Source organism: Puccinia triticina, chromosome 13A, assembly GCF_026914185.1.
Source record: "Puccinia triticina chromosome 13A, complete sequence".
Lineage (NCBI taxonomy): Eukaryota > Fungi > Basidiomycota > Pucciniomycetes > Pucciniales > Pucciniaceae > Puccinia > Puccinia triticina.
The window spans coordinates 5,216,272-5,229,811 of NC_070570.1; the positions used below are offsets into that span (position 1 = coordinate 5,216,272).

General features: G+C 48.0%; 2 protein-coding genes across 2 annotated transcripts; one reads left to right on the forward strand and one right to left on the reverse strand.

Moving 5' to 3' along the window:
* Positions 1-1,914: 1,914 nt before the first annotated feature.
* On the reverse strand, positions 1,915-2,379 carry PtA15_13A497 (uncharacterized protein; the record flags this gene model as incomplete). The annotated part of the gene is made up of 3 exons (XM_053162700.1): positions 1,915-2,036; positions 2,107-2,189; positions 2,291-2,379. 3 exons carry the CDS (start codon positions 2,377-2,379, stop codon positions 1,915-1,917), a joined length of 294 nt encoding a protein of 97 aa, XP_053026651.1.
* An 8,788-nt stretch (positions 2,380-11,167) lies between these two features.
* PtA15_13A498 (uncharacterized protein) lies at positions 11,168-13,070 on the forward strand (the record flags this gene model as incomplete). Its single annotated transcript, XM_053162701.1, has 5 exons — positions 11,168-11,273; positions 11,350-11,813; positions 12,242-12,401; positions 12,472-12,750; positions 12,817-13,070. The coding sequence occupies 5 exons, from the start codon at positions 11,168-11,170 to the stop codon at positions 13,068-13,070; spliced, it is 1,263 nt and encodes a 420-aa protein (XP_053026652.1).
* Positions 13,071-13,540: the final 470 nt, after the last annotated feature.

Here is a 13,540-nt window from a genome sequence, read left to right on the forward strand (position 1 = left end):
AGCTTCTTGTTCACTTTGAAGAGGGAAGAGTCACCGCTTACGTGAGCTGAAGCACCTGAATCCAGGAGCACTCCGTCGGACACCTCGGGAATATTGACTTGTCGAATCCTGTTGCCAGAACCTTCAAGTTGCGATGGTGGTCGATATTTTGAGTTCTTGGACTTGTAGTCGGCATCCGGGGGGCTGATCTTCCCGGTTGCCACATCTTTCCAAAAATGCGCGCAGTCAGGGTACCAGTGGCCTAAGTCACCACAGTAAAAACAGTGATCGCCATGTTTTTCTACCAGGGAGTCCAATTGGCCCTTTCCCTTGAAGTGATTCGCTTTTTCAACTGAGAACTGCGGTTGACTTCGTACCGGTTGTTGAATAGTCTGGCGTTGAGGCGCTACATAGCGTGGTTGAGACTGCATAGCTTGAATGCGATCAAGATCCATTGCCATCGGATCAATTTGCGGCACACCAGGGAGAGTGGGTGGCGCTCCAGACTTGTTGCGGAGCTTGTTTGCCGCGAATTGGACAATCGTCAGAACATCATCAAAAGGGGGGGCTTCTTTCTCGTTCAATTGTTGACTGATGGTGAATTCAAAGGTCATCGCATCGACGACAACTGGCGGCTTGTAGTAGGACTGAAGGAAAATTCCAATGGCTTCGTCCCAGGTCACCTTGAGCTGTGACAACTCCGACTTGAGTTTTGCCCACACGGATGTGGTCGCATCGGTTGCTGGGGCCGGATTGTTGATCAGGGCTAACAGCTCGTTGAGGAGTTCAATTTTTCACCGCCTGTCCGATCTGGAGCACTTTGTCTTCAGTAGTTCAAAAACTGCCTTTGGTGCAGTCAGCTTCGCGGCATCGAGAATGTCGCCTAGGGAATCCACCACCGTGTTGCGCATAAGACACACCACGGTGGATGCTTTGTCAACGGTAAGGGAGTCGAAGTTGTCGGGCTTGTCAGTGAAGGGAAGCTTGCAAACAAGCACATGTTGGATAGTTTGATCCAGAGCAGTTTCCCAGATGGGGAAATTAGTACCCTCATATACCAAGACTGGTTTTTGAGGGTTGAGCTGGTTGTGGACCTGGAGGGGGTTGCTGATGAACGGCTCCATGATTTTCTCTTGACGAGTCCGAGGGCGGTAGGGAACGACTGGAGCGGCTTGAGCTTGTAACTGGTTGTTACGGAGGTCGGCGATCTCTTGACGTAGATCGTTGAAGAGCTGCCTTGCTTGGGCTGGTGTAAGTTCTGGTTCCATGTTGTTGCTTGATGAAGGGGATGCAGGAATAGTGAAGGTGTTGATGGGAGGGGTAGAGGAAGTTGATGGTTGGGGTTGTGGTGGGCTTAAGATTTGTGATTGTCGTTTATCGATCTCTTCTTCTCGGTTCTTCTTCTTTAAATCTTCGTCGATGGATTTCAATCTATCCTTCTTCTTCTCAATCCAGTTCATCAAGGACCAGAGGGTGACACTGGGATTCGCGCCGCGCTTCGAGAGCCGGCTTTTAACCTATAAGATGCCGTATGGGGTTGGCAAATGGGAAACTGGTCAATACAGTCCCGTCGCAGATCAGCTATCGGCACTGACGGATCCTGGTCTCCAATCTTGGTATGATTGCATGGGAAACGGAAAGAAAACTACATACCTGGTTGATACAGTCCCGTCGCAGAGCAGCTATTGGCACTGACGGATCCCGGTCTCCAATCTCGGTGAGGAAAAAGATTGGAGCCGGGGCGCGGGATCGACCAGACTAAGTACATGAAACTAGACCTAACCGGGGGAAGATTCCCCGGTCTCACTAACTAGGTTTTAGTTCTAAGTACATGAATATGTGTTTGTAATCTTGCTTGTACCGTACTACACTAACAAAAATCCAACATGTATTGATAGTCAGGCGCAGATTCCCTTTTTTTTTTGACAGAATGATTCATAGCGCCGTTTCGGACACATTGAACTGCCGCATTGATGAAGGGGGCTGCGGTGCCACATGGGTCGAGACCGACGACATCAAACTGGCGATTGGGTTGCCGATGTGAATAGAGTCACACGCTACATAAGGTTGGGAATGGGTGACAGCTGTGAAACGGAGAGAGAGCGCGCTGCTGCTGCTGCGACTGACCATATGGGTCAAGCCCGTTGTGGGTGATGTTCGCCTTGATCACGGCAACAGCCAAGGGGAACAAATTGTTGGCTGCGATTGACCTGTTTCAACAAATCGACATCACAGGGAAGAAAAAAAAAAAGAGGAAAACCTTCAACATATGTAGATAAAATCAATATCCAGTTTCAGTTTTCTTCGGGACGGGAAGGGGGAGGAGGGCATGGCAGAGAGGGTGGGGATCTCCTGGGTGTGTCTGATCAATCGCGCGCAGGCCAGTGGCTGATAAGGCATCGAGTGCGGGGAACTTGTGGGGCTGGAAGGCCGGCGGTTGTCTTCGTGGACTCATTGGCCACGGGCTCTTGTTTAGCGGGGTAGTGTGACCAAAGAGGAAACTTTTGAAAGAAAAAAAGGGGGCTAAAGGAGATTGGGTGGGCACATTATCAAGCTCGCGAGAGAATGGGGAGGGGGCCAGGAGATATGGATTAGCTATCTCAAAGTACAACAAAACTCATCAGGGTTTTGTTATATCAAAGTGTCAGATCCAATCAGGCATAAATACCAACCCAGACTCAGAGGGAAAGACCCCAGGGCCAGCATACCAGTTCAAAGACGACGCAACTACTGAGAAGGAAACCACACGCAGGAGTTAAAAGATGTATTTTATGGTAAGCCAACTCCCTGATTGCTTCTTGTGACCAACACTCCCATCTTCAACCAACGCTCCCATACTTGTGACCAATGCTCTCATTTTCTTGTGACCAACACTCCCACCTCCCAGATGCCACGCACCCATGTCTGCTGGGTTCATCCGTCCCAGTTTAGTGGGAACATGGTAGAAGAAATCAGAGCCCGGCTCCCTCGTGAGGTCAAAGGCACCTGCAGTGAGCACTGGCACCCCCAATCTTTCTGAGTGAAGATTCTAACCATTTTGAATCCCCAGGCGCGTCGGGATATATCATTCAAGTCATTTTAATCAACAATGTGAGTGGTGGGATGGTACCACCTGGACAAGGTTCTACGGTACAGTTATTGGTAACATGCTAATATTGTAACATTTTTTTTGTTTCTTAATTTTACCGTTGTCTGTAACAAAAGTGCATTAAAATATTGCAACTTGAAGTGTCAGGGTGGGTCTCTGAAGTGGCCACACCCTGAATGAACGGATACTAAGTATTGTCTAGACTAGCGCTGGCGGGGCACGGAATAACAAACTGTAGACAAACATCTATCTCTACTCAACCATCAACGCGGGAGGAGGAGCCACGCCTCTTGGGTAAGAGGGGCCTAGCGGAGCAAAGGTCTCGCTGGGATCTAGAAGATACGTGCGCCGGAAAAAGGAAAAAGGGGAAACGAGGTGAGCCTCTCGAGCTTACCGAGTCCGAGACTTACTAGTGTCCGGGAAGTAAGGTTGAGGGCCGAGGAGAGGGGAGCGTTGAGGTTGGCGGAGAAGGTAGGAAGGTTAAGGTTCTGGACAGAGGAAGATAAAGAAGCGAAAAGGTTGGAGTTCAAGAGGTAAAGGCCCCAATTGTTGATATCTCAACAATGTAAGTGGGCTTGGTACCAAAAACTCTGGGGAAAACTCTCTTCGGCTGAGAGCCCCCTTACTATATGGGAGGAATGAGCCTTGACTCTTTTCCCTCCCATTCTTCCATCTTCTTTCCCGTTGTTAAGTGGGCATACAACTCAACTGCCATACATAGACAGATACCCTGTGGGGTACGCCACGGCAGTGGTCTCAACTCTACATACCAACTTCAATGTAATCAGCGCTCTCACTAGCGCACTTCAGGCCAAGGGAGACGCTTTTGCGGCTCCTTTTTGGCTGCCTGCACTGTCTGGACTAGCAGGTAGCTGACATGAAGAAACTCGTTATTTGACGTCCATTACAATATCTTCCGGTAAAGAGGGGAAGATATTTTAAAGTTCCTTAGTAAGAGGCGGCAATTTGACCCTCTTTATCTTTTTATCCAGCGGTTAATGTGTTACGTTACTAGCAATGCAAGTAACACATTAGATATTCTGGCCTGTTACAATACGGCCCCAGGATTTGAACCATTTTTTACTGATACCAATAACGCCTGAGTGTAGTAACGGCAATTTTTACACCACGCGGATAACAGCGGTTATCATAGTGTATTGTAACTTAAACTACCCATTTTTGCTGCTGGGTTTTGCTTTTCTTACCTCAATTAATCCTGGTGTGTTGCTGTGGTGTCCTAGCCCTCCAGTTGTCACCCCATTGTACGCGCGAACAACAGGGTGACATTGGCGAAATGCAAAACGGGTTCATATGCATATGCATCTGGAATTTTCAAAAACATGAACAACAACACAACTGAGCAGCTGATTTGTGTAACGCTGTTGGTTCCTCTATACAAAACCTGACAAATAAAAGCCAGTCTTGACTTCAACCAGTTTTCTGCCCCTTTTACATGATATTCTAGCCATTTTCTGAGGTAAATTTAAGGAAACTACCATCACATTAAAGGAATAATTTCCTTTGAGTTGTCACCCTATTGTACGCGCGTACAATGGGGTGACATTGGCGAAATGTAAAACAGGTCCATGTGCATATGCATGTGGACATTGCAAAAGCAAAATCTAAGAAGCTGATCTGTGTGAAGCAGTTGTAAACTCTGGATGAACTCTGGCACAGGAAACGCAATCTTGACTTCAACTAGTTTTCTGCCTCTTTTACATAATATTCTAGCCATTTTTTGAATGGAATTCCAGGAGAATCCAATCAATCTGAGGGAACTATTGTACTCCAGTTGTCACCCCATTGTACGCGCGTACAATAGGGTGACATTGGCGAAATGTAAAACAGTTCCATGTGCATATGCATCTGGAAATTGCCAAAACAAAAACAAAAACACAACTGAGCAGCTGATCTACGTGAAGGGATTGTGACCTCAGATGAACTGTGGAACAGAAAAGCCAGTCTTGAATTCAACTGTTCTTCCACCCCTTTTACATACTATTTTAGCCATTTTTTGGTGAATTTCTAGGAAACTCCTATCACTTTGAGGGAATCATTTATATAAACTACTTTTGATAAAGTACGTGAAGAATTCATTTCACCCACATGTTTTGGATTGATGTCACATCTCAAATTTCAAAATATAACAATGGGGCCAAAGAAGCTGTTGTGTCACATGCAATGGCGGGTAGGTACAGTATATATATGGATATCAGTAACATACCAATATTGTGACAATTTTCTTGCTTTTTACCACTACCACTAACATAACAGAAGTGTGCTACAATATCACACCTCAGGTAGCTTTATTTTTTTACATTATTTACAATATCTGGCGGCGCAGAGGGGCAGATGTTGGAAAATGTATTGGAAAGAGGAGGCCATTTAACCCTCTGTATTGTGTTACTCAGTGGTTAACGTGTTGATAGTAAAGTCAGCCTGAAAAAATTTGCCCCTTTAAAATACGGTCCCGGGCTTAAAAGTTGTTGTTACTAATACAAATACCACCTGAGCATAGTAACAGCAAGTGTTACACTACATAGATAAAGGCAGCTATTTTACTGTATTGAAACAACCAATTTTTGTCACATTCATGAGGCTAGCAGTTACTGCACCACTCTGTAGCTGTCTTGTAAAAATGGTGGGTAAATACAGGGTAATTTAGCATTAGGGTGGCAGTGCTAACCACAACCTTTTCCTTTGCAGTGTTACCATTCTGCCACCCCTGCTAAGCTATTTTATGCTCTGAAACAGTCCTTGCAGCGGAAAAAAAGGCTAAAAATCTGCTAAATAGTGCTGTAGCGCAGCGTAAAAGGCGCTTGTTTGTGCCCTTTGCGCGTAGCTTCATCACAGAGATGGTTCAATTCTGCTACTTGACACCAATTTGTAGCGGAATTGTAATACTCTGAGGTGAAAATAGCTGTTACATAAATGCTTTTAGCTGATAACAGAGAGGTTTTTAATTCACAGTTCCTTTGAAGATGTGATATCTATCTGCAAAGGGATTTCACACCACAGTAAAAAGAATTTGGGAATGCAAGAGTTGATTTGGAAATGTAAAACATGGGTTAGGATTGTAATGAACTTGACTTCAATATGAATTCAATGCAGTTGAATGATAGTTCACATTGAATAGTTACATATCAATCCAAATTAGATTGGCCTATTGTTATTGCCAAGTAATGAAACAATTCAAACATCAGATAGTAAGGAATTCCACCTCAGTTCAGACAAAAACTAGCACCAAATTCAGCTGTGGCACTCCTGGGGAGTGCCCCCAAAGCTTCCCTGGTGTATGTAAAGATGGAGAGTACAGGGTGTTAGAATATCTGTCTCTCTGTTCGCTCACATTCCCCTACTTTCCCCAGTCCCCAGTAAAGTTTCCAGTGCCCAGTTCCCAGCCCCCAGTAAATTATTCTGTCTCCAGTCCCCAGTAAAGTACTCAGTCCCCAGTCCCCAGTACCCAGTAAAGTATTCTTTCCCAGTCCCCAGTAAAGTCCCTGTCCCCTGTCCCCTGTCCCCTGTCCATTTCACATGTTTGGTTGTGTTTTGTATGTTACATGATTTTAGGCCCCCTCTGGATCTTGTGCAGGGGGCTCTCTAGTTGTGTGTACGTGTCTGCTCCTCAGATAAGAAATAAAATCATCGAGTCAGAGCCCAACAACAAAAGACCCACTTTTGCCCAACCTGAGTCAAGCTCCTCTTTCAAAAACCCTCACTACTCGCCTCCCATCTTCTCAGTCATCAAGCTTAATCTTAACACAGGGTGTTTGTAAGCAACTGGCAGAGGCAATGACCCGGTGTGGGGACTTCATTATTCTCCCTTTGGGTGGGGGAAAAATTATCAGTCACATCTCACGCATGCCCATGGTAAGTAGAAAATGGTCAACAAAACCAAATTGACATATACAGCGGTTCGGGAGCCCGAGGAAGGGAATAGTACTTGGTGGGTCCAGGATATTGAGCAAAATATCTGAGCCATAGGTGATGGGCACATTGTTAGGTGGTTTGAGTTTGAACTGCGCCCAGTGTTTCCCAATCAGGATCCCGGTCCCAAACAAGGTAAGAGAGTCTCCTACCCACCCAATGTCCAACGGCGGGTTGTAGCTTATAATCCGTGTGTGCTCAAAGTTTTTGAGTGTTTCTTTCCAAATGCCTGGATCCAACAGCACGTCCGGAGGAGTGCCTTGTGCTGATCTCTTGTGTTGCCACAACATTAACCACCAATAGAGTGAATTGAGACAGCATCTGAGATGCGGTAGGAGGTACAACACATGATTCAGCCGTCCTGCTAGAATCTTGACCTATTCATAGTGGAACTTGTCAGTGGTATTGAAAAAAGGAAGCATCTGTTTGATCCTTTTCTCTAGTTTACCCTCTGGTAATCTAACATCTTTCTTGACACCGTTCCAAACAAATCCGATGAATTTCTGTTCTTCTGAGAAAGGCAAGAACTTCTTTTCATTTGTTAATACTCCTAGATCCAAAGATTTCTTCACAACATCTCGTATCTTGATATCATCTCTTTGTAATTACACAAAAAGATTATTGTCCACCCACCTAAACACTTTAACTAGCTTGAAATGATTCTTCATTATTTGTTTTTATGTGTCGGCCAGCCGGCCACAAGAGCCACAGCCAGCTGCGCCTCCAAATGTCATCTGTGCTTCTAGCAGGAACTTTGCTGTTGAAATATTTTACAAACAAATACCTCAATTGTTCCATCTTAGTTGGCATTTGGTGGTAGGCTTTCTCCCAATCAAAAAGGGCGAGTTCAACTTCCCCAAGTTTTGAAAACTTGGGCTCCAGAAGACAACCTGTCACATACATTTCATCACATCCTCCTGTACGCTATGTGATGTGGTAAACCTGTTCCTGTTCATACTATCACCCTCATATCAGCTAAACCCTTCATAAATACTTCATTATTACTTCATATTCAGATTCTACACACCATTTTACCCCTAGTCACCCACTCATTTTACCTAGGATTTCCAAATGGATCAGAAGTTATTGGCATGTATAGTTTTGGCAGGTATAATCTTCATACATATCCTTAGCATTTGATCTAACCAGTAGATCACAATCCCTAAGATGTCGAAACCATTGGAGGACTGCCACCCATCCACACCTAAGTACAAGGCCCCTTTGTGTGCCTAAGATAATATCAAATGAAGGGTCAGCCAAGTAATGAAGATAGAAACAAACCAACTCACTTTCAAAACAGAACAATAGCTCTGTTGTACAGCTGAGTATAGCATATGGATGTCCCTCAAAACCGTCCGTCTGCATGGTAAGTTCTTTACAACTGTTGGATGGAGGATTGCGAGATGGCTCGGATTGGACAGAGCTGAAAAGGGCCTCGCTGCCTCGGCACACCATATGGCACAGAGTTGGGGGACCTATATGGGGGTAGTTTGAATCTCAGTGTGCTTACAATCAAATCTGATCAATATTCTTACCTCTTTTGGATTGATGTCTCCAGTCCCCCTAACTCCATGACTGGCCAGATTGGAATTGCTTTTCACTTCAGCTTGTTTCCGGGGTCAGATTGAAGAATGCTTGAGTAAGTTGCTACAAGATGAGTTGGACGTCGGGCAGTTGATCTTTGTTCCACATCTGAATCAGGATGTTAAATTAAATATATTGTTGGGAGAGAGAGTTCAAACAGAGAAAAGCTTACGTTTGGCAAGGATAAGCAATCATTCGCCGGCCATGCTTGTCAAGCTGATTGGGCAGCTCAGGTAATGCATAAGATTTGTAGCTGTTACTAATGGTGTTCCTGGCAATTTTCTGAGCCTTTCCTGGATGTGAGTAAACAGTCAGAAAAACCCAGCCAACGAAACTGAAATAGAAAGAGGATAATTTTACTCACATAACTCTTCCTTGTCAGTGAGAGGGCGTGCTCCGGATGCAGGCGGCTGAGTGCTAGACGGAGTAGTATCAGGTTCTTCTCTGGAAGGAGTTTGGTTGGTTGGCTTATTGTGGTCATTTGGAGGGGGTGAGGCAGATGATTCAAGGGGTATGTTGGTTTTTTTTTGCTTGCGGGTGGCCATGGTGGTTGGTGGTTGGATATTGATGTGGATTATATCGGGCTCAAACTTGCCATGGGGGGGGAGGCGGGGGGTGGGGGGGGTTTGGACGGGGATGGCGGGGAATTCCAGCGCGGACTTCCCATCCGGGTGGGGGCTTGGAAGGGGATGGAGAGTATCTCTGGGCGGTACCCAGGTGTGGTACCTATCTGTCTGAGAAATCAGGGACCCGGCACCACTCCACGGGTGTGAAGGGTACCCTCCAACGGGTACCTGTTTGCCATCTTTAGTTCAATGTCTTCATGAAATGAGCAAACAAATATTTTACTGCTCCAAGAAGTACCACATGCAACACTTCAACTGGAAGGTCCTTGACCATATCAAAACCTAAGAAACAGCAACATTAGATTCAGAAATCACAAGAAAACGCACAAATAAAATCGGCCAGGCCACCACATGGCCTCTTTCTCAATTTATGAAACTGAGGCTGTTGCCCATAGGTGTGTAACTTCACAGGATTCATCTGCTTACATCTGCGGTGATCCAAGCTTGGGGTAGGCTCTACTGCCTGCACACCTACCTCTGAACTCAATGAAAGCCTTTTGCTTGCACTGGTTAAGGCAACTACATTTCAATACTTGTCAGGGGTGGTGCTTTCACTGCTCAATATATGCTTGGAAGACACAAGAAATATGCTGTATGTATTTTGTGCTGCCTTAAAAATACATGAAGTAAAAATTATGATGATATGTTGGGTTGCATGTTTATGAATATGATTTGTAGGATCTTGTGAACCTCGAAGTTGAAATAATATTAGTTTTTTTATGAAATAGGAACTACAAAAACCCAAGAAGACTTTTGAATACTTGGATGGCAAAATATTCTTTCATTTCTTCAGATGGCTGGTGGTCCGGTCCCTATAAAATCAAATGTCAATCCATTGTAAATAACATTTTGTTGTATATCCAGAAAATGGCTCACAAATCTATGCCCATGAGGATTAACTCCCAAACCAAGCATATTGACCTGAGCAAAGAGAGGGCCTGTAGTTTCATAGCTGTGTGAGGCTATATCCACCAATTCCTTGAGAATGGTACAGATCATGTGAAAAGTAAGGCTCAGTATCAAGTAAGGACCCAGGCAAGTGGAATGCTCACTTGAATATGATGGGAATCAAAGACAGTTTTAAAGTTACGCGATGCATTATCCATAACATGTGAGATGTATTGTGGAATGATGCTCTGGTTGATATGATTGAGTTCACGGTGAAAATCAGGATTTGGAACCAGGTTAACTTCAATCTTACAAGAAATTTCACAAAATTCTGCTGTGGGCAGGTGTTGTGAAAGTCTTTGTAAGGGTTCAGGAAATTCATGGGGAACCTCTAGTGTAACTATTTCCTCAAAGTTTGGAACATATCAAGTCACATCAGCAAAAGGGGGGTCTGGAGTTGCTAAAGGGGCTTACAAATGAGATCATCTCCGTGAGCAGCACTCTCCCCCACCCTCTCCAGGCGGGTTTCCTGGTTTGTAGCACACTGAAGCAACAGATGCAAAGACTATCAGTGGTTACACTTGTCACTTAAAAACCTCAATCAAGTCAACTTACATGTTCCAGAGCTCTCCTGATTGCATCACGAGTACCGGCATGGATCAGTAGTGCTGAATTGATCGATCTGAACCACCTATGTCCTGGAGCTCTGGATGAAGCTGCAAATCTCATGATGATTGGTCCTGTGGGGGCCCTGATAAATTTTTGTGGATTTGTGGCAGGGATCGAGGTGAGGTAGTCAGTGTGCATATTGACATTATGAGTAGGTGTATCAGTTATAGGCAGAGTCAGTACGCTGTGGAGAGGTGAGTTAGACATGTGGGGGTTGACTGCAGGCTGGTGATAATGTCTATTGAGAGCTGAAGAATTGGCTCCTTAAGTACTCACAACCATCCAGGGGCCAGCTTGCTTTTGCACAAGAAGGATCCAAACCATGCTTTGGGAGTATTGGATGGATGCTGTTTTGCCAAAAACTGCTTGGAACGAGTCGCGCATCCAGCAGCAAAGAATCCAAACAATGCTTTGGGAGCATTGGATGGATGCTGTTTTACCAAACGCTTGTTGGAGAAGTTTGTGGCCCGGCCCACTGCCGACGGCCCTCGTGCGCCAAGACGAGCTCAGACGTCATTCGTCGTCCAAAGTCCAAAGGCGTGTCTTCAGGAAGGGACAAAGGGACGCCCCTTTCCGTTTACACATGAGGGGATGAGACACCCGATAAGACCTACGTCTTCGAGGGCCTGCTCGACGCACACACACTCGGAGGCGCAGGCTTCGCCAGCGTCGTCTTCACACACCCCATCGCCCTCCCCCGGCCCCACGCCCTCTCCGCCTTCGTCCTCGACGTCGACCCGCTCGACCCCGCCGCCCCCGGAGTCCACACCTTCACCCTCGCCGTCCGCGACGCCCCCCCCTCCTCCGCTGGCCCCCAGCTCATCTTCCAGGCCGACTTCTCCATCCTCCCCTCCGCAGACGCAGTACCCTCCCCGGACGCCAAGCTCGACCAGCTCCTCACCGTCCGCATCCCCTTCGCCGCCCTCCAGCCCACCCTCCGCGGGAGACCCGCCCCCCCCAACCAGAAACCCTTCGACCCCGCAAACCTCGCCCGGATCTCCCTCATGGCCCGCAGCTTCTTCGGCAGGCAGGCCGGCCCCTTCCTCCTCCACGTCCGCAGACTCGCTGTCCAGTAGCAACCCAATCTCGCCCCAAAAACAGGCAATCCAACAGTTGTGTCAGCTAGACACCCACACCCACGGGTAGAATCGCCATGGCGAGAACCCATGCTGCTGTGTCAATGAGCCACCAAGGAGTCTCGCTTTCTAAGCGTTGCGTGCACACAATCAGAGCAGAGAAACAGTACAGAAAAAAAAAAAAACGAGGTATGCAGCTGGCTGGTATCCCTGGACGAAGCACAGCGGAAAGAAAGCCAGAATAAATTAGAAGGATAAGTACAAGACGGACGGCAGCGAGCTGGGCGGTGCTCGAGAGTGTTTTGTGTGTGTGTTGAGGGTGGCTGGACGGGATTATCGGGTGGAGGAGGCACACGTTTCTTTGAGGAGTGTGGGGATACAAGGGAATCGGGTGGGCCGTCGAGCACGGGCTGGGGGAGGCGGGGCCCCAGGCGACGGACTACGCGTGGCTGTCGAGCGACGGGTATCCGCTGCAAGCGGCGGCCGCGACGCCCGCGGATGCGGTGCCGGACTACCGGCACCCGGCGCCGGACGAGGTGGTGTGTCGGCTGAACCTCACGCTCTGTTTCCCCGCCCCCGCGTCAGCGGGCGGGCAGGAGGAGCGGGCGGAGACGGTGATGCGCCGGGTGGCCAGCGGACGGCCCGGGTGCGGCGACTGTCTGCTCGCCCTCCTCGTCGGCAAACGGCCCGCAGGCATCCACGCCCGTCTCCCTGCGCACCCGGCTCGCAGAGTGGGCCGGCCCGGCGGCCCTCGCCTCCACATCCTTCTCCAGCGTCCATAAACGCGCCGCCGACACCGCCTTCTTCTCCGCCCCCTGGCCCCGCCTCTCCCGGCTCGACAGCCGCGCGCTGCTGCCCCTCGACCCGCGCATCTGGGCCGTCCGCAACATCCAGCGCTACCAATACGTCCTCGGTGCCCCTCCCTCTTCCCTCCTGGTCCGTGTACTGTCTCTGACATGCGCTCTCTCCATGCGGACAGGGAACTCGCCGAGCCGGTTCGACGTCCTGACGACGCTCTCGTCCAGCCGCAACGTGCTCGACCGGCTGTCCCACCACTTCGCCCCCTCCTCGTCGTCGCCGGCGACCGAAGCCGGGCCGGCCGCCCATCGCCCCTTGCTCGTCACCATCAACGACCGCATCTTCGCCCCCCACCTCGACCGCGTCCATCAGCTCTTCACCCACTGGCTTAACGCCTCCTGGCCCACTCCGGCGCCCTGGGAAAAACCCTTCTGACACCCGCTTTTTTTGTGCACACAGACACTGCACACCGCCCATCTTCCCTCGATTTAGACCTCTTTATCTGTGCCATCATCCCCCGCAAAGTCACTTTTCTTTCTCCTCCGGCTGTACATTTGTTGGCATATTGTTAGAGCTAGAAATTGTAGTGTGCTCAAAACCCGTGTAAAATGTACAATACTTGTTTTTGGGTGTCAAGCAAACGTGACACACAAGTAGAGGGGCGCGGGCGGCGTGTGCAAGCCCACCACCATGTGTGGAGGGACTTGCGCGCAAGGTCGGCCTTTTGGCCTGAGAGCAGAAAATCATGTTGGTGTAGCGCACCCTATTTCTGCACTTCGCCCCACAAACTCAGAGAACCTTAATTTGATTTTCAACATGGATGGTCATCTTGCCGTCATCATAGTCTATTCAGAATCTTGGTTTTTGCACTTACACGTCTCTTATCACGTTGCTGTTTATGGGGA